This window comes from Copadichromis virginalis, linkage group LG11, assembly GCF_057382275.1.
Source record: "Copadichromis virginalis isolate Kocher_CV1m ecotype Utaka linkage group LG11, C_Virginalis_male_GT1.1, whole genome shotgun sequence".
Lineage (NCBI taxonomy): Eukaryota > Metazoa > Chordata > Actinopteri > Cichliformes > Cichlidae > Copadichromis > Copadichromis virginalis.
Window position 1 is genome coordinate 38,470,646 of NC_140628.1, and position 21,302 is coordinate 38,491,947.

The window sequence follows — 21,302 nt, forward strand, 5'->3', positions numbered from 1 at the left end:
TCCTGTAACTCTCTGTCTGCAAAATACAGGATATAATAACCAATGTTGGGCAATTAATTATATAGTTACTTCAGTTCAGTTCTTTTTTTATTTCAAACATATACATTCACCAACGTTTCATAAAATCATTCCATACAGTTGTTTGAAAAGGAGTAGGCAGAAGTATATACTTATTTAGCCCTACCCCCTCAGGTTTACATCCTCATCATCTAAATTTGAACAACAAAAACGTATACAATGCCTTCAACTTAGAACATAACATCTCAAAAAATATTTTCACATGTTCAACTAAAACTATATTTAGATTTACTAATTTGCAGAAGAAAATAAACATGAGTTTGACTGCTGTCTTGCGTTAATTGCATTTTCTTCATTCTTATACTTATTTAAAATTTCTTTTTTGAGTTTTATTTTAAACTGGTTTATATCACTACTGACCTTAAATTCTGGAATGAGTTAAAAGAAGAAATAAAGTCCCGCTATAGAAATAGACATCCTTTTCAATGTTGTTCTTACTCTTTGTAATTTTAAATTCCACTTCCCTCTAAAATTATACCTCCCTTCTCTCTTTAAGAACCTCAAAAAAAAACAAACCCTAATTTACGAATAAATTCTTTACAAATCCTACCATGTGGATTCATGGATTTTTTTTTCACATTCTGTCTCTCACAGTTGAAGTGTACCTCTGGTGCAAATTACTGACCTCTGTCATCATTTTAAGTGGGGGAACTTGCACAATCGGTGGCTGACTAAATACTTTTTTGCCCCACTGTATTACAATATGTTATTTATATTTTACTTTGTATCCACCAAGGGCTGTGGGTGATCTGCAGTTTCACTCTTTCTCAAGCTGGAGACATTTTCCTTTTCACACACTTTCCTTGGCTGAACAATGACACAACCTTAGTATACCTTATGCATCTCTCTATTTCATTTAATATGTCTTTGTGTGAATTATCTGCTTTCATTCATTCTATTCTGGGCATGATCTTCATCCCAACTATGTTTCATTATTAATACCACTTTATAGGTTGTTATCCTTGCTAATATTATTTTGAATACATTAAAGTTAAGTTGTAATTTATCCTTTTGTTTATTTTACTTTATTCCTCTTGTATTTATATCTATTCAGTCGGGTCTGTTTCCAACCCTTTTTAAACTACACTACTTTGATCTCTAATTTTCACTTGGTGAGGGATTATTACGTTCTTCCTAGTCTGAACTGCTCTCTTCACCTGAGCTGCTATCGTATTCTGAGTTACTGTCTTCTTTGTTTCTTACAGTCACGTACAAAATGTCCCTCTTTTCCACACCTCCAGCATGTAGTGTTAAAGTCGCTGTTTGGTGTGTGTGTGTAGCCTCTACCTCTTGCTCTTCCACTATGCATTCCTCTCTCTTTCTTTTGGATTAGTCCTGCTCCGGCTTGCTGTTTTTCTAAACATTTCTCATCAGGTGTTAATTTTACTTGTTTATTCCCCATTTTCAAAGATTTTGCTGGGCCGTCGCTGGCACGCTTGACTTCAGAGTGGTTTACTGATACGGCCTTCGACTTCACCCTAACGGTGAAGCGGTATCAGTTTTATGAGATGAAACTCAACCGTTCTCCTTTGTCACCAGCACGTGAGCCTCAGCAAAGAAAACAAAAATGGAAGTAGTTCAGCAGCGTATTGTGCTGTAAAATCAACTTACTTCCAGACACATACACACACATAGACATTTGCGCGCTAATTTGTCACGAAGTAATTTCAGCTACCTCTAAAACTAGTCAAAACACAGTTCCTTTTGGCGAACTTAAACCTATTTTATCACATTTCTTTAAACCTTTGCAGCTGTGTTATATACCAAAATAGTGTTTCTCACTCTCCGACGTCTCACTGGTGGTTCAGATCATCGGACTGAATCCCACCGCCGTGGACCAGATTAAAAACACCGGCCCAGACCCGAATTTAACGTCCTGGGGCTCTCTCCTCGTCCAAGAGGGCTGTGCACAGGCTTCGGTGCTGGCTCCCCACGGCGTCAGGAATCAGTGCTGGATCCTGGAACAGAGTCACAGATAACAGTTCTGATATTTTCTGCTCCGGCTACGAAGGACCAAATAATGTTAGGGAAAATGTTCTAAAACACTTCTTCAGTAAAGACTCAGAGAAGAGTGTGTGTGTGTGTGTGTTGCTGATCAAAGGGTCACATAACATGACAGCATAAAAGGAACATCCTTGGTCAGGAAAAGGGTAGTCTCCCCCTCACCCTAGATGGTTCACCCCAGATAACACAGTGGAAAAGTCCAGCAGTTCATCAAACCAAAAAGCACTTAGACTAAAACAAATATAGCTACGTTAATCCTACCGTAAAACAATAAGACAAGGTACGACCTCTTCTCGTGCTCCTAGGATGTGGGGGTGAAGCCAGAACACCTTAGAATGTTACAGACCTCCTAGGATGAGACATTCTTTCAATATGTCACCAACTATATACTTCTAAACACAAATGATTACATGCAATACTCTACCATATGCAAACTTATATCATTAAAAGATTATACTGACTACTAAGTACAATTTTCCTATTAACAGAACCATTTACTTATTTCGATTGGGAGCATCCCTTTCCTTACCTTATATATTATTTGCACTGTTTTAAACTTGACTAGATCCTGGAATTTTATAGCTTGCGTCCTAATAAAGAGTGCATTTGTGTGAGCCCTATACCCCTCCTGATTTATTAGTCTAATGGCCCTTTTCTGCATTATGATTATAGTCTGAATATTACTTTTATATGTATTTCCCCAAACCTCTACACAATAACTCATATATGGTAATAGTAAAGCACTATATAACATATACAATGTTTTCCTATCCAGAAATTGTTTTGCTTTCCCCAAGACAGCAATGTCCTGTGCCAACTTTCCCCTCACATAAGTGATGTGTGATTTCCAACAGACCTTATGATCAATGATCACACCAAGAATGTCATGGTCCTGGGTCAAGCGACCCAGTATTTGAGTTCCATGTATCTTCTGTATTCATTTGCACCTAGCTTAGTTCACCTAGTTAATTTCTAGACTGCAGTTTAGTTTTGTTCCTTAGTTGTTTATGTCATCTCCCCCTGTACTAAGTCTCCCCGGTTCATGTGTCATGTCTAATCTCCATGTTTCCTGTTTTACTTTGACAGTGAATACAGACTTTCAGTGTATTCAGTTTCACTCCTCCTCTCCTGTCGTTAGGTTCATGTGTGTCAGCTGTGCTCCCATGTGTGGCCACTTCCCCTGATCATCCCTCATGTGTATTTAGTCTCTGTGTTTCATACAGTCTGTGTCGCGTCGTCTGTGTTCTCACCTCCATGTTTTCCCGGTCAGTCGTTGCAGCGAACATCATAGTCTCTGAGTTTCCTTAGCTTATCACAGTATTAGTTTTCCCAGTTTAGTTATAGTCTAGTCACGCTATCCCTGCTTTGTTTGTACACTTTGTCTTCAGCCATAATAAAGGCTCGCTTTCTGTTAAGTTCACTCCCGTCTACTCACTTGTGTACGCACCTGGGTCCATTACACACACCACCGCACGGCCTGTCTCTGCAGACCGTGACAAAGAAATTTTATGGCTTCTTCAAAAACGTAACTGAGTTTTGCAAACAACAAAGTTTTTTGCAGCTGTTTACCTAAAAATGTTGCCAATTTTTGCCAAAATGTTTTTTTTAAACAAACATTTCAAACTATTTACAGAACAATCAGCTGTTCTGCATCAAATCTGATGCCACACAAATTATTTGTGCCACTCCAAAAAATAATTTCTGTCCACTATGAGATAAAGGAGAACAACAGCCTGACATGGTACATTTTTCCACCAATAGGAAAGGGTGGGGTTTTTTTGTTTTTGTTTTTGCTCACAGGCTTTCGAGCGTTTTCCTTATCAAACGCAGTTTTTACCGTTTCTTCCCGCAGTAAATATAAACAACGACAGTATTCAGGAAGAAACACAAACACTGCAGATATTTTTATCACAACTCTGGTTTTACGTGGCCGATCAACACAATTTAAAAACTGGTATAAAGTCCTCACTTTTTCCGTCAGTTGTTCCGTCTGTCCTGCTCACATCTCCAATGGTTGTACACGTTGTCATTAACGTGGCTTCACTCCACAACAGCCGCTTTGCTCGCTAAAACACCGGTGTCGGCACATAAGGACGCTGTCATAGCCTGTCAATGGCGTGGATTAGCTGCGTATATACGAGTGTGAATCGCGTCATTGGCTGGACTATGAGATAAGGTGGCATCGTTCTAATCCCATACGGGAGCAGCCAGTCACTGACTAACACTGCAGAACAGAATTGTTAAAGTATTTACTTTAATTTTTTTGTGTGCGCAACACAGATTTTTTCTGCGCAGAGACCGTGCCAGCAGTGCCCAATTGCGCACGCGCGCAGCTTAGAGGGAACATTGGTGAGGACTTTTGGCCAACAGTCAGTGGAGAAGATCGTGGAGGTTTTAAAGGAGATGAAGAGGACTGATCTGGCTCAGAGGCTGACAGACAGCAGCTCAGAAGCTCAAAGTAAGATAAAGACAAAACATGTTAAAATCATAAAAGTGTTTCTGCTTCAGTTCATATTAGAAACAGTCAGATTTACAGAGCAAAGAGAGCATTGTTGACGAGCAGAAAATGATGTTCAGCAGGTTTAAATGTAACTTTTTTTTTGATCTCTGTGTATTTTTTAAAAGCTCGATTAGCTTTTATTAAACACTTATTTCTATTTCTGTTAATTTCTCTTTTTTCAGACAAACATCTGGATGAACATCTGTCTGCACTGATCCATAAAGTGAGTAACGTCTCATCTGTCTGACTCTGCAGAGTTCAGCTTTGATTCAATAAGATGCAGTTTGAAAATCATAATTTCATCATTTAGATTAAACAGTTGTCACAGAAATGTTTTTAGATTAAAAATCAAACATTATTAAAAAGTGTGTTTACATAAATACATCTTAATAAATCAGATAATAAAAGAAAACAAAGTGTTTCAGAGAAAACATTGAAAACATTCAAAGTTTAAAACAGCTACAAAAACATAAATCTGTAATTTTCTCAGTGAGGAAACATTTTTTCTTTATGAATGTTTGAATTTTCCAGGTTGCAACAATGGCAGCTGTTACAGATGTGCTTCTAGAAACACTGGAGGATTTGAGTGATCAGGATCTCAACAAGTTCATGTGGTTCCTGCAGTTCACTTGTTTTCAGAAGAGTCTTCCACAAATCAAACTGAATAATGACAGAAGAGGAATAGTGAATGATATGATTGATAAACTTGGTCATCAGTCTGTGGAGGTGATCAGGGAGGTTTTAACAGACATGCAGAGAACTGATCTGGTGCAGAGGCTGTCAGAGAGCAGCTCAGGACTCAAAGGTAAGAGGAAATAATCTGTCAGAGTGTCTGTAATAACTTTAATACATTTTATTTATTCATTAAAGTTTATTTAACCAGGAAAAAATAAACTTGTGACATTAAAAATCTGTTTTTCAAGAGTGTCCTGGCCAACAAGGACAGCTGTACAATAATCATAAGCTGCATAAATTAATACAACAGATATGTTGGGATTATTCTTAACTGTGTGTGGAAGGATTTTAAATATAATATTACACCTTACAGTAAAAATTAATTTAAAGAATTAAATCAGAGAAACTCACAACAAGAACTGCATAATATAAACTTTATTATCATTTATAAATGAAAGAATTTGTTTCCTCTGATTTATTTTGGACAGACGTTGATAAATGAACACATTCAGGTTGTACAAACACAGTAAAATTAAACAGATTTGTTTTCATATTTCAATGTTTAAAGTAAAAATATTCAGCTTATTGAATCAGTGACTTTCTTTAGTAAATGTTGTTTTAAAGCTCTTTGAACTTCTTTCCTTTGAAAATATTTTTCTTTGTTTTTTGCATTTTGAGCTCATTAATATCAGTCTTGTGTTGTAAATGGATCTTTATGTTAGCTTTGATTGAAACTCCACTATGGAGACAGACGACCTGTATGAGGTAAATGATTCAAAGTCTTTTCAGTGATTTCTCTGTGATTGTGTAACTATGGCCTCCTCCTGCCTTCAGTCAGCACAGCTGAAAGTGAAATATTAAAGCTTTTTATTGTCAGGACTCAGTGTTATACTCAGGATGAGCACACATAAAGGACACACACAGTGTCTGTGTCATGTAGTTACAGTTTGTATTCAATGTGTTGCAGCTGCAGGATCATCAGCTGAAGGATTTGATGTGGAGGAAACAGAGAAAGGTCAGTGTCCAGAAAACACATGAATCAATAAATACACTCATTGATATGAAGATGAAGAAGATGAAGAAGAAGAATTACTGAATGAAACAGAACTGGATCATTTCCTCACACGTTGATAGTTTCCCATCAAATATGACTTCATGTTAACAAGTTTAATGTTGTTATTAATCCAACTTACAAGGATCATCAGAATGAAATCAAAGCATCAGTTATTTCAAAGTGTCTGATTATTAACACTGATGTTAAATCAGTCATGAATGAAGCTTTTAATCTTTCTTTTCTGTCAGAGAAACACTCTGAGGATGAACGTTGGCCTGCACTGATCCACAAAGTGAGTCATGTCACATCTGTCTGACTTCAGATCATCCAGCTTTCATTTCATAAATACAGGATAGAAATCTTCAATAGAAACAAATGATTTGATTTTGATTGGAAAAGTCAAAGTTTGATAAGTTGAGCATGTGCAGTGAGGGAGGTCTGCAGCAGGTCAGAAAAGTCCTGAACTTGTTAACAGAAGCAGAATAATTGTTAATCAGCTGTTTGTGATCATTGTGACAAAGATGACCAATGACATCATCACCTTATGTGATGGATGATGTCATCTAAACACATCTACATTTGTAAAGTGTTGATGAGAAAACAAACAAACCTGAAAGTGAGAAATGTCACATTTATCTCATGAACATTTTCTTTGAATTTTCCAGGTAGAAACGATGGAGTCTGTTATTGAGCTGCTGCTGGAAACTCTGGATGGTCTCAATGAGCCGGAGCTCAGTGAGTTCAAGTTGAACCTGCTACAAATTTATCTTCACAAATATGACTCAGACTTCTCATTGATGTGGTACATGAGAACAGACCTGCAGCACACAGTGTTTCTGATGGTGCTGACTTACGGCCAACAGTCAGTGGAGAAGACCATGGAGGTCTTAAAGGAGATGAAGAGGACTGATCTGGCTCAGAGGCTGTCAGACTGCAGCTCACTGCCTCGAAGTAAGACAACAAAATCAAAACTCATTAAAGTCATAAAACTGTTTTCATGTCTCATAAACGTCTGACTAAAGTCTTCTTTGACTTTATAAATAATATTTGTAATAAAGACAAAAAAACACATCTTTAAAACATATTTTATGGCTGTCAAAGGAGCTTGCAAAGAAAAGCGTCTGGACTTCTTTAAGTTGCTTGAAGACGTTTCACCTCTCATCCGAGAAGCTTCTTCAGTTCTAAGGTCAAATGGTGGAGAGTCCCAGATATAAACCTAGTGGGAGTTTTCCCCCACAGAGGGACAAAAGGACCCCCTGATGATCCTCTAATCGCCTGAGCCAAGGTGTGTAACTGGGTGTGGGTCCCAATCAGCCAGAGTTTCGGGTGAGTTCATTGTGAAACCTGGCCCCACCTTATCATGCGAATTCCTGAGGTCAGATGGCCCAGGATGTGAGTGGGCGTTAAGGCGTCTGGGAAGAGATCTCAAAACTGGATTATAGATGGCAGAGAGTTGGTGTCGTAAACCCCGCCTCTGTTCAAAGATGGTCGCTCACAGTGGACATAGATGCTTCTTTCACTCCTCTTTCAAACCATCTGTCCTCTCTGTCCAAAATGTGAACACTGGCATCCTCGAAAGAGTGACCTTTGACCTTTAGATGCAGATGGACTGCTGAGTCTTGTCCTGTGGAGGTGGCTCTTCTATGTTGTGCCATGCGCTTGTGAAGTGGCTGTTTGGTCTCTCCAATGTAGAGGTCTGAGCATTCCTCGCTGCACTGTACAGCATACACCACATTGTTAAGTTTGTGTTTTGGCGTTTTGTCTTTCGGGTGAACCAGTTTTTGTCTGAGCATGTTGCTTGGTCTGAAATACACTGGGATGTCATGCTTGGAGAAAACTCTCCTGAGTTTCTCTGATACACCGGCTACATAGGGAATGACAATGTTGTTGCGTCTGTCCTTCTTATCCTCCCTCGCTGGTGTCTGGCCTTCTTTTCTGTGCCTCTTTGCTGACTTTAAGAACGCCCATTTAGGATAGCCGCACGTTTTGAGTGCTTCCTTTACATGTGTGTGTTCCTTCTTTTTCCCTTCAGGCTTAGAGGGAACATGTTCTGCCCGGTGGTGTAGGGTCCTAATTACTCCAAGTTTGTGTTCCAAAGGGTGATGGGAGTCAAAGAGGAGGTACTGGTCCGTGTGTGTGGGCTTCCGGTAAACTTCGATGTTGAGGTTGCCGTTCTCTTCAATGTGCACAGCGCAGTCCAGGAAAGGCAAACAGTTGTCCTTTGTGTCTTCCCTGGTGAACCCGATGTTCTTATCCACAGCGTTAATGTGCGCAGTGAAGGATTCCACTTCGTGTGTCTTGATTTTGACCCAGGTGTCGTCCACATAACTGTACCAGTGGCTGGGTACTCTTCCTTTGAAAGAGCCAAGAGCCTTCCTTTCCACTGCCTCCATGTAAAGGTTTGCTACAATAGGTGACACGGGGGAGCCCATGGCACAGCCATGTTTTTGTCTGTAAAAGCCTTCGTTGTATTTGAAATATGTAGTTGTAACGGAGGCGGAAGGCTGGTTTTACTTCCACAGTGGTTTTGTGCGAAGGAAGGAAACCTTCCTCCAAACGGATTGAGCAGTGGAGCCGCCGAGGGAAAGCACACATTAAAACTGTATAATTAAAATATAATTTATTATATTTAAATTGTTAAAAATGCAAAATGAATTAAAACAACCTTGGCCAAGGGGTAGCACAATAAAAGTCAATAAAACACAATATTAAAAGTCCAGTGGCCTGCGCCACGACCTAAAAGTCCCAGGGAGCTAAGAAATCCAGCAAGTGGTATAACCAAAGGAACCAGCGGAGTCCTCGCCTCCCTCTCGCACTCACGTCCTGATATGCTGAAGAAGGAGAGGAAGCGGCAGTCACTATTCTTTCCAGACAGGTTTACTTCATAAAAAAGGGATAAGTCAGAGACTTACCCCGGGTGGGCAGAGCTCTCAACTCCGCCCGCCGCTTCTTTAAAACTGGAAATCGGCACAGCCGTCTCGTAGCCTCCGCTGGTGCTGTCTCCGCTCTCCCCGCTGGTACTGTCGCTCTCTGCGCGCTGGTGCTCCTGCTGGTGCTCTGCGCGCTGGTGCTTGCATTAGCCAACTCTAGCCGCCTTAGAAGGGAAAACCCGGCGGCGTCTCGCCGCCCTATCAATGTTTCTGTTCCGGTTTCCCGAATGGGCAGAGCTCTCAACTCTGCCACCGCTTTCCTGTGGCAAACCAACCGGCACCAGCCCATCTGGGCTTGTGGCCGCCGCCACCGCCTGATATCGTTCACTCTCCCAGTCCTCACTCCACCATCAGTCTCTTCTCTCTCGTCTCCCATCACTCTTATTGGCCTCCGGGACCTCACAGGTGTGCCTGGTTCATAATCAAGGAGGGGCGGAGACTTTCCAGGACAAGTCACCGATGAATACCATAAAACATGCAATAAAACCCATAAGAATACAACACTATACAATATTAAAGAAAGTAAAACACAACCAAACATGCACAATAAAAATATCTTAGGTAACTTGTCCCTCTCCACCCCGTGACATAGTGGTGAGGCAGAGGTCTAACAGTGTGCAGATCTGATCGGGTGTGAAGTTGGTCCTGTCCTCCAAGGAGCTGTCTTCTTGTAGTCGTTTTCTGACAGTCTCCACGGCCTCCGTGGTGGGTATGCAAGTGAAGAGAGAGACTACATCAAAGGACACCATGGTTTCATCTGGATCCAGGGGAAGTTTCTGGACCTTGTCAGTGAAGTCGGTGGAGTTCTTGATGTGGGGTGTTCCCCACAAGAGGAGCAAGGATGGTAGCAAGGTGTTTAGCAATGTTATAAGTGGCTGAGTTTATGCTACTGACTATGGGTCTGAGTGGGACAGCTTCCTTGTGGATCTTAGGAAGTCCATAGATGCAGGGTATGGCATCCCCTGGGTAAAGGCAGTGATATGTAAGGCGGTCAATAATTTTGTCCTTTTCAAAGTCTTGAAGGCAAGCTATAACTTTCTTTTTGTAGCTGCTTGTGGGGTCTTGCTTTAGGGCTTCGTAGGTATTGTTGTCACTGAGGAGAGTAGTGATCTTTGTATGGTAATCTGTAGTGTTTAGGACCACGGTGCATCTTCCCTTATCAGCTGGTAAAACAGTGATGTTGTGGTCTTTGCTCAGGGAAGCGACAGCCTTCTTTTCCTGTATTGTGAGGTTGGATGGAGGGACTTTGGCACTGGAGAGCGTGGCTGAGACTTTCATCCTGATTTGCTCTGCTTCTGTCTGTGATAATTTATTAATCCGTATGGCAGATTCTGTGGCTGTGATGAGGTCTACTATGGGCAACTGTTGTGGAGAAATGGCAAAATTGAGTCCTTTGGCTAATACTCTCTCTTCCTCCTTTACATGGAGGCAGTGGAAAGGAAGGCTCTTGGCTCTTTCAAAGGAAGAGTACCCAGCCACTGGTACAGTTATGTGGACGACACCTGGGTCAAAATCAAGACACAGGAAGTGGAATCCTTCACTGCGCACATTAACGCTGTGGATAAGAACATCAGGTTCACCAGGGAAGACACAAAGGACAACTGTTTGCCTTTCCTGGACTGCGCTGTGCACATTGAAGAGAACGGCAACCTCAACATTGAAGTTTACCAGAAGCCCACACACACGGACCAGTACCTCCTCTTTGACTCCCATCACCCTTTGGAACACAAACTTGGAGTAATTAGGACCCTACACCACTGGGCAGAACATGTTCCCTCTAAGCCTGAAGGAAAAAAGAAGGAACACACACATGTAAAGGAAGCACTCAAAACGTGCGGCTATCCTAAATGGGCGTTCTTAAAGTCAGCAAAGAGGCACAGAAAAGAAGATCAGACACCAGCGAGGGAGGATAAGAAGGACAGACGCAACAACATTGTCATCCCTTATGTAGCCGGTGTATCAGAAAAACTCAGGAGAGTTTTCTCCAAGCATGACATCCTGGTGCATTTCAGACCAAGCAACACGCTCAGACAAAAACTGGTTCACCCGAAAGACAAAACGCCAAAACACAAACTTAACAATGTGGTGTTTGCTGTACAGTGCAGCGAGGAATGCTCAGACCTCTACATTGGAGAGACCAAACAGCCACTTCACAAGCGCATGGCACAACTCTGTTGCTTGTGAAGCTCGCACACAAGAATTTCACTCACATGTGCTGTACCAATGTACCTGCACATGTGATGTGACAATAAAAGTGATTTGATTTGATTTGAGAAGAGCCACCTCCACAGGACAAGACTCAGCAGTCCATCTGCATCTAAAGGATAAAGGTCACTCTTTCGAGGATGCCAATGTTCACATTTTGGACAGAGAGGACAGATGGTTTGAAAGAGGAGTGAAAGAAGCCATCTATGTCCACTGTGAGCGACCATCTTTGAACAGAGGCGGAGGTTTACGACACCAACTCTCTGCCATCTATAATCCAGTTTTGAGATCTCTTCCCAGACGCCTTAACGCCCACTCACATCCTGGGCCATCTGACCTCAGGAATTCGCATGATAAGGTGGGGCCAGGTTTCACAATGAACTCACCCGAAACTCTGGCTGATTGGGACCCACACCCAGTTTCACACCTTGGCTCAGGCGATTAGAGGATCATCAGGGGGCCCTTTTGTCCCTCTGTGGGAGGAAACTCCCACTAGGTTTATAGGGCTTTGGAGCGTGATGTCACGGGGGTGGGCGTGGAAAGGATTTTGGCCCGATCCGCCATTTTGGGGTTCTAAGTAAGGAGCAAAAGCATAGCCATGGTTCGTACTTGCTGTGTGCTCGGCTGCAATGTTCGATCTTACGACCGGCACGGGAATAAGTTTGGATTGTCTTTTTATGCTTTCCCAACCTGGAAGCAACATGAAGGAGCTCATGTATCGGATATTACCAAACGAAGGCGTCTAGCCTGGATAGCAGCCGTGAGACGAGCTGATATCAAGTTCTGTTACGTCTCCAGATATCAGCTGGTGTGCTCAAGACATTTTCATTCCGGTAAGTTCTAAATATGTTCTTATCACACTTTATAGCTGAATAATATTATCATTGGTGGTCTCGGAAGTTATAGAAATTGCGATCAAACATCAAATGGAGTGACTTTGCAGACATATGTGCTATGTAAAGATTCGCAGGAGGAGACAGGGAGGACACAAATTGGCGTTAATAATTTGCCCGATTATCAATGTGTTAATTTGCATCTACTTTACAATTATGGGCATATAATATGATAACGATATTTTAGCAGTTTACTGATAAATGTATAACATTAATTATGGTGGGGGGTGGAAAATGGCTATTTCACTCGATGCACTCCAGCTGACTTACTTTGACGACGTACTCAAGAGTTTGGCGGCTTGAAAATAGCCAAATCTTGCACCCAGCCATTTGTAAATTGGATGTGCGCCTCCAGTGACTTGTAATTACGAAACTGGTTCGCAGTGTAAGCGCTTACTCCACAAACAAGATAGGTGAAGATATCGGGGTAGGACAGTGGCGGTAAGTCGTCTGGGTCTTTACTCCACTGCCGTATGTCGTATGGGTCCAGATTTGCGATGCACTCTATTTTTTTTCAAATACCGCTGCTTCGCCTCTGGACGCAATCGGTCTGTATACTGTCCGTTTTCTTTTGAGCTGCTTTTAAACATGTTTCTTGTCGTCGTCGCCGTTCCAACAGTGAGTTTGTTTGGATCGTAGACCCCGAAAATGGCGCCGCGCTCCCACAATGCATTGCGGCGTGACGTCAACTCCAAAGCCCTATATCGGGGACCCTCCACCATTTGACCCCAGAACTGAAGAAGCTTCTCGGATGAGAGGTGAAACGTCTTCAAGCAACTTAAAGAAGTCCAGACGCTTTTCTTTGCAAGCTCCTTTGACTACGGTGACCTGGATGACTGAGAACCTTCACAGACATATTTTATGGCTGTTCTGGAAAAATATACTTCAATAAATACATAAAAATGAGACCAGATTAAATCAAAATACTCTGTGAGGAGGAGTAAAAATGACTCCTTCATACTGTTTATTATTGCTGAGGAGGTTTCAGTGTAATTCTGCATATTGTCCATTTTTCCAAAGTCATATTTCCTGAATAATTGTCAGTTAGTTGTTAAATGTGTTTGTCATGAGTGACTTTGAGCACTTTTCTCCTCAGAGAAACACTCTGTGGATGAACGACGCTCTGCACTGATCCACAAAGTGAGTCATGTCACATCTCTGATTCAGTACAAGACAGCAGGCTGAAAGTCAGAGGACTAAAGTATCATCAGTTCTCATGTTGAGTCATTTTCTCATGATTTCTGCTGGATGTTTGTGACAAACTGAAGCTTCATTCAGTTTGACTTCTTCAGCAGTAATTTTCTGCAACACTAATGTCAGGATGTCTTTACCACTGAGGATGAGCTGAGGAAGTGTCAGCATGTACATTTGTCCTGACTCTTCAACAGGACAGAGAAATCTGAAAACATCAAACACTTTCAGATTAAACAGGAAACTTTATTCTACTTACAAATATTAATAAAGAATGAAAGATGATGTGAAATCAGGGAAAGATTCTTGATGGATATATTTCAGTTTTTATCTGCACAGTGAGAGAAGAACTGCAGCCTGTAAAGAAAAAGTATTCAAACCCATAAAAGTGGATCACAGTTTTAGATTTTCTTCATTTTTTTCATAAACGTACCACAACTAGTAAATAGGCGCTTGTGTTTGGCTAAATAAATATGTGACCCCGTGATTGTGTTTATTGTTCCAGATGGCAACAATGGCAGCTGTTAAACATCTGCTTTTAGAAACTTTGAATGATTTGAGTGATGAGGAGCTCAAGACATTTAAGAGGATCCTGCAGACGATCCTTCCTTGGAGGAATCTGTCATTCTTCTCATATACAGACAGGTTGAGTCGATCATCAACCAGAGCAGATGTAGTGAATCTGATGGTGGATGAACTTGGTCATCAGTCTGTGGAGGTGACCAGAGAAGTTTTCATGCACATGAACAGAACTGATCTGGTGCAGAAGTTACCAGAGAGCAGCTCAGCATCCAGAGGTAAGACCAACATGCATGAGTGTAAACTCTGTGTCATCAACAGGTTTTTGTGTTGCTGGTGTCATGGTGGTGCAGTGGTTAGCACTGTGTCCTCACAGCATGAAGGTTGTGTGTTTGAGCCTCCTGGTTGGCTGGAACCTTTCTGTGTGGAGTTTGCATGTTCTCCCTGTGCCTGCATGCTTTTCCTCAGAGTGCTCTGGTTTCCAGTCCAAACACATGCTTGTTGGCTTTATTGCTGGTTCTAAATTAAATGTGGGTGTGAAAGGTTGTCTGTCTGTTTAAAACCTGAGGTGGACAGGTGTACCCTCTCTCATTATCACAGCTGGGAACCCCCAGTTACTTTGGTTGGACAGGATGGTTTCTTTGTTGGGTTCTTATGTCATTTTATTTAGTTTCACATGATTTTCTCTTTTAAATCATCTGTGTCGTCTGAAGGCTGATTCTACTTGGATGTGTGATGATGTTTGAATCCTCAGAGTTGATGGTAAATGTCTTTCCTCCTCAGAGAAACACTCTGTGGATGAACATGGAGCTGCACTGTTGAAGAGAGTGAGTGTGACTTTAACTCAGCTTTTGCAAAAAATAGTTTTTAGTATTGATAGAAATGAAATAATGTTTTCTTATGAAACTTGAAGTTTTGCAGTTCATAAAGAGAGTGAAGTAAATATCAAAATCACCAGCTGTCTCTTCAGTGATTATTCTAAAACATAAATATTAATGAAGACATCTTTTTTTTTATTAATATTTGATATTTCTACTACAGTTTCTCTGGAAATTAAATAAAAATAAATCTTTAAATCGTCCAACAGATATTATACAGTAACTTAATACATTGTTTTGGTTTTACAGGAAAAAGAACAGGAAGCTGTCAGACAGATTCTCTTGGAAACACTGAATGAATTTAGTCAAACAGATCTAAAGAAATTCAAGCAGTTGCTGCCATTCACGTGCTTTAAGATGAGCCTGCCACAAATGGAGAGTTACCGGTGTCAAAACAGAACAGAAGACCTTGTGAATCTGATGGTGGATGAACTTGGTCATCAGTCTGTGGAGGTGACCATGGAGGTTTTAACAGACATGAACAGACCTGATCTGATGCTGAGGCTGTCAGAGAGCAGCTCAGGTGAGACCAAACAAATGTTTAATAAACAGATTTTCATAATTTACAATAAACTTGTTTAAACAACTTCTAATCAACAAACATTAAAAGAAACAGGAAACAACAGACGTCCAAAAGTAACTTTGCATAAATGATCAGAGCTGAATCCAACCTTTCTCTCTGTCTCTGTCTTGTTCTGACATCACTGGTGAGAATATTTGGATTCATCAGCTTTTGATCATCTTAGACGTCACTCAGCTGCACGTCCTGCTGAACATGTTGTTCTGATGTTGAAGCAGCACTGCACAGCATAAAGTGATCAAACAGCAAACATGTGGACAGTTAGAGGATGATTTTATATGTCAGCATAACATCATTCATTTGAATTCTTTGTGTCTCAACAAGGACGAAAAACTGAAAGAAGTTCAGAGCTTGAAGGTTGTCAGAGCCTGACGGTAATCCCTTCCATTCATCCATTTATTGCTAAAGTTTCTTTCTTTATAAACATGTGTACTTATTGACTAAAGAGACTGTCCTCTGCAGCAGGACTGCAGTGATTGGACTAAACTTGAACCTGAGGTGAACAGTACAGATGCAGACGAGGCTCCAACTTACAGGTAAATCAACTTCCTGAATGCTGCAGCACAGCAAACTGGAACTACAGGAAACAGTTCAGCTTTGGATTTATTCCCAGAGGAAATTCTTCATTTTGCATCCGATTCACGCGACTACTCTCTGTGTTTCCATTCACTCTGTTGTTCCTTCATGAGTGTGTATTTAATTCCTGTTTCAGCCTTCAGTCTGCAGCAGGACACTTTGAATGCAGAGTCTCGGGCTTGCGCTGGGTCTGTAAGGGAAAGACCAGCTTTCAGTACCAGTTTAGATCTTGGGAGGGACACATGGAGAGGATGGAGAGCAGACAATACATGCCTGCAGGTCCTCTGATGGACGTCACAGTCACTGCTGGGAAGTTAAATGAAGTTCACCTGCCGCACTGGATCTGCATCGGTAAGAGGACATGAAGGAAGACTTTCAGATGTTTGACATTTCTGACAGTGAGCGCACAAACTGTTATAAACTGTTCTTCTCACCATGTTTGTGTTGTTGTGTTCTCCTGCAGATGACATCCCTGACATATTGGACACGTTTGCAGTCGTCCACATAGATGACTGTGGAGATGTTGTGGAAAAAGTGTCTGAGGTCACACCAACACATGTCAAGTTAACTGAACCACATTTCTCTCTAATAGGGGCTCTGATACGTTTATTCTTTCCTTTGAAAATCAGCTGTTACACGTTGATGTACTATAAACCCAACACATCATTTCTTAAACTCCACGTCTATCCAATCCGACAGGATCCTGCTCTGGAACAGGTAACTGAACAGATTCAATGTATTAGGATCAGTGCAGGCAAAGTCAGTCACAGTACGATTGCTTTTATATTTTATACTAGACACAAGGTGAAAAATATTATCTGGGCACACTGACCATTATTTTTAAATATGACATCATACTGACTGCAAACTCAATGATAAAAGTGTAATAAGTTAAAATGATCATTATCCTAACAGTTCATCATGAATTTATTTTGCGATTTTAAATCCAAACTGAATCTTCAGCTGCTGATGACTGATATCATCTGATAACAGGGAATAGACAAGGAAGAATCCTCAGATGGATACAAAAGAATCAAAAAACCACACCCAGACAAGTACCTGCAAACTGAGCGTACTTTCAGCCTCAGAGCCGACATGGAAACAGCAGAAATTCAACCACAGGTACAGTTTGTAAAAAGCTCTGCTGAGGAGAGCTCATTGTGTGTGTGGATAAACCTCTACTCAAACATTTCAGTCATGTCCGCAGCTTGTTTTTAAGAACGCTTTCTGCTGTTCTTACATTATTATGGTAAATGGGCTGCATTTGTATAGCGCTTTACTTAGTCCCTAAGGACCCCAAAGCGCTTTACACTACATTCAGTCATTCACACACACATTCACACACACATTCACACACTGGCAATGGCAGCTACATTGTAGCCACAGCTGCCCTGGGGCGCACTGACAGAGGCGAGGCTGCCGGACACTGGCGCCACCGGGCCCTCTGACCACCACCAGTAGGCAAACATGGGGTTAGTATCTCGCCCAAGGATATTTGGCATGCAGTCAGGAGGCAGCCTGGGATCGAGCCACCGACCTTCTGATTAGTGGCTGACCTGCTCTGCCACCTGAGCTATTACCACGTTATCACCACAATCTTCAAACACTTTTAGAACCAAAGCATGTATTTTTAACCCACTAAACCATGAAAATTGTTTAGTGGGTTAAAAGCTGCACAAAATATGTATTTTACATACATCTATCCATCCATGCTTTTTCTTCTACTTATCTGGGGCCGGGTCAGAAGGGCAGCAGTGTGATGAACAGTGATGAGCTTTCTGGAATATGAAATAACTGGATAGCTTCAGCAACACATCACGTACAGAGTCAGTGATGAATACAAATGTAAAAAGGACGAGCAGACAGATTGTAATTCACTCTGCACAGAAACAATATGGACGTGTTTGTTGAGCTGTTTGAAATATTGCAAACCTTTGAACATCACGTTTGAAATTACTCCGTGTGTGTGTGTGTGTGCGCGTGTGCGTGTGTGTGTTTTTTTTTTTTTTACACTTTTCCCCACAGGAGTTAACCTTCAGATATAACAGGATAAACTTCTATGAAGTGTTCATTGAGAATCCAGACAGAAAACTCAGGCTTACACTCCTGCACTCAAATAATGATGAACCAGTCTGGACATGTGATGTTCATCAAGGTTAGTTATTCTGTTAAATAATACAATGTACACAAAGTGTAATGGAAAACTTTCATCCTTTTATTTGACGACTGCAAATTGAAGAGCAACAGCAATGTGAACGTGTTGTTTCTCTGCTATTTCATAATCTTTGGTCCCTGAATGCAGCACATCAAACAACAATATCAAACATTCATATTTTGATTTTCCTTTAATTCCAGATGACTATCCCATGTCTGGTTATGTTGAAGGTAAGAAAATACACTCAAAGAGTATTCAAACTAATTCTTTGCTTTCACTCACAACATAAAATGTGTTGCTGTAGCTTTAACTCGTAGAGTTAAGTCGAATGCTGTTTAACATAATAGTTTGTACTGTGTTGGTCCTGCTAAAACATTCCTGGCATCAGTGACTGTTCAGTTTAGAAGCTCGTCTGTAATGACAAACAGACTTTTCAGACACTGAGTGAATTAAACAGATCAGCAGTGAGTCATTTGAAACTAAGAAGAGTGAGTTAAGGGCAAATGTGTCTATATTAGACAATTTGATCTGTTTCTTTGTTTGTAATGAAAATTAATTAAATTGGTGCATTTAACACACAATTAAAAAAATGTCTTTACAGCTTCAGGAGCTTCAAGGGGAGCAACTGGTGTCAGTACTTCAGGTAATGGTAACATATATCAACTCTGCTGTCTTCTTATTAAAGGATTTTGTTGCAGTTGTTGACAAGAGGACCCAAGTGTAGACACTGCACAGTAAGCAGGCGCACTCAGAGAGCACAACTCCCCCTAAGAGCAAGGGCTGTACTAAAAGTTTGATGTTTATGATGTTTTTGTCACAACATGATGACATCAGCCTGTTTTTATTAAACATATCTACCTCAGCTGTTACTACAACATGCTGATGTCAGCATTGTTGATATGGAAATCTAGTCTAGTTTAACCTTTTTGTGTTAAAGAGCTCAAACGAAGAAAGTGTTGATGTTCCACAATGACTAATATGTTGCTTTAAATTTTTGAGATGATTAAATAGAAACTAAAGCTTTTTCCTATATCGTGGGACCCTGACCTGTGACCTTTGACCTTGAGATATTACATACTAAGATGGTGTATTTAATTATCTTCACCCATGTGATTGGAGCAGAATTGGCTGAAAACTTTGCCTTCTATAAGCTGTCAAAACTTTATGGCATCATTGTGATGATGTACTGAAAAAATACAAAGTGTGCTGTACATTCCTTTCCATGCCCTCTCATATGACCTATTACTGGATATGTTGTTTTTTATGTGATTATGGTTTTGACCTTGACCTTCATTGTTGGCGTCCAAAATCAAAGTTGACAATAAAGGTCCAGGTTAAAAGCTTAGTTAGCATATTGTTGTGAATTTTGATAATCCATAAAAAAAAAAAAAAAAAAAAACACAAGGAGGGAAAACAAGGCAGGAGAACAAACACATAAACTGCCACAGAGAGGGCAACGACACAAGGAGTAACTACTAAATAATCAAGGAACTAAACAGGGTAGAAACTAAAAACAGGATAACTAGGCACCATAGGACAGCGGTCCCCAACCCCCGGGCCTCGGACCGGTCCCGGTCCGTGAGGCGTTTGGTACCGGGCCGCGAGAGTTGAGGCTCAGGTGTGAAATGTCTGGTTTTCAGGATTTTATCGGTTTTCAGTGTTATTTTGTTATCGTTTTTATCGTTAACTCTGTTTTCCTGGGTCTTTTCACGTGTGTTATGAATAAAATTTCTTTTTTTTTGGTACCGGTACTAGTTTTATTTTGTTGTATTTATCCGCGACACCTTAAAGGCCGGTCCGTGAAAATATTGTCGGGCATAAACCGGTCCGTGGCGCAAAAAAGGTTGGAGACCGCTGCCATAGAACACTAAGTGAACTTGAACACAAACCATAATACAAAATGACAAAAACACAGGAAAACTCAAAATGCTGGGTCAAATGACCCAGGATCGTGACAGCTGATGCTGTTAGGTATCAGCTTGTGATAAGAAACAAAAATGGCACCATTTATTACAGAAAGGTTTTAGAAAAGAGCTCCATAGAACAGAAGTATGGTTTACTTGGAGAGGAAAGGATGCTGGTTTGATTCCAGTCAGAGGCACAAATCCCCCTTTGTGTTATGTCAGGAAGGGTATCGGCTGTAAAACTGCCAAATCAAACATCTGCAGTGACCCCGTATGGCAGGGCGCAGTTGAACGTAGCTTATTCCAGATTTCAAAACATATTTTTCAACATTATTCTGAAATTGCATTGAAATGGTCTGAAACCAAATCTCAGACATGACGGCTACACCTGTTTAATCAGATGACACAGCTCATTATTAAACTGATGCATCAAACAATGACATCAAGCGTCCATATTCCAATTTTTCTTACATTAAACGTGTCATCCAGTTTCTGGCCACGTTGCAGGTTAGAGAATTACATATACATATATTACATATATATAATAAGTATTTATGTTGTGTTAGAGCTGAGATGACCCCTTATACAGGAGATACTGGACTGGTTTAAAGGTTTGGGGTCTGTTTTACTGTAGAGTATTACCCTAGTAGTAATCACCAGAAATCAGTTTAAGCTGCTGGTGGGGAGACTCGCCTCCCTGTAACTGCCTTTGTTTGTATCTCTTTCTTGGCTCTTGACGGAGGCAGTCGCACTTTCTCTTTTTATCATTCACCATCCTCTGGTGAATAATAATCGAACAGGACCGCCTACCATGTGTTTCTCTTCAGGTTTAAATCGTTTGGATGTTTGGAGGCTGGCAGTGACGAAATAATAACTCGACTAAAATGCGTTAAAGCAAAAGTAACGAGCCGGTTTAGAAAATGTAAGAAGTAGAAAGTACAGATATTTGTTTATAAAGGCAGGGAGTAAAAGTAAAAAGTAGTGAGAAAAAGTAAGACTCGGGTAAAATACATTTGTATTTGTACTTCGTTACTTCTCACCTTTGTGCCCGAGGCCTTGAAACTGCCAAGCAGATGCACTCTCATGCAGCTCCTCATTTCCTGATAATAAAAGAGAAGACTGCAACATTAACTAGATACAATAATCTTTAAGTGTCTGGA

General features: G+C 40.8%; 1 protein-coding gene across 2 annotated transcripts in view; it reads left to right on the top strand.

Moving 5' to 3' along the window:
- The window catches only part of LOC146699444 (apoptosis-associated speck-like protein containing a CARD), a 59,815-nt gene that overhangs the window by 29,460 nt on the left and 9,053 nt on the right, over nucleotides 1-21,302 (top strand). The window contains exons 5-22 of one of the 2 annotated variants that reach the window (XM_085472366.1): nucleotides 4,363-4,540; nucleotides 4,765-4,805; nucleotides 5,114-5,387; nucleotides 6,225-6,272; nucleotides 6,560-6,603; nucleotides 6,977-7,262; nucleotides 13,436-13,479; nucleotides 14,036-14,327; nucleotides 14,833-14,876; nucleotides 15,177-15,450; nucleotides 15,832-15,881; nucleotides 15,970-16,043; nucleotides 16,220-16,434; nucleotides 16,547-16,800; nucleotides 17,077-17,205; nucleotides 18,109-18,238; nucleotides 18,439-18,468; nucleotides 18,840-18,881. In XM_085472366.1, the coding sequence (XP_085328492.1) occupies nucleotides 4,363-4,540; nucleotides 4,765-4,805; nucleotides 5,114-5,387; nucleotides 6,225-6,272; nucleotides 6,560-6,603; nucleotides 6,977-7,262; nucleotides 13,436-13,479; nucleotides 14,036-14,327; nucleotides 14,833-14,876; nucleotides 15,177-15,450; nucleotides 15,832-15,881; nucleotides 15,970-16,043; nucleotides 16,220-16,434; nucleotides 16,547-16,800; nucleotides 17,077-17,205; nucleotides 18,109-18,238; nucleotides 18,439-18,468; nucleotides 18,840-18,881 (2,449 nt within the window). The remainder of the gene's footprint in view (nucleotides 1-4,362; nucleotides 4,541-4,764; nucleotides 4,806-5,113; nucleotides 5,388-6,224; nucleotides 6,273-6,559; nucleotides 6,604-6,976; nucleotides 7,263-13,435; nucleotides 13,480-14,035; nucleotides 14,328-14,832; nucleotides 14,877-15,176; nucleotides 15,451-15,831; nucleotides 15,882-15,969; nucleotides 16,044-16,219; nucleotides 16,435-16,546; nucleotides 16,801-17,076; nucleotides 17,206-18,108; nucleotides 18,239-18,438; nucleotides 18,469-18,839; nucleotides 18,882-21,302) is intronic. The other variant, XM_085472367.1, reaches the window with a different exon arrangement.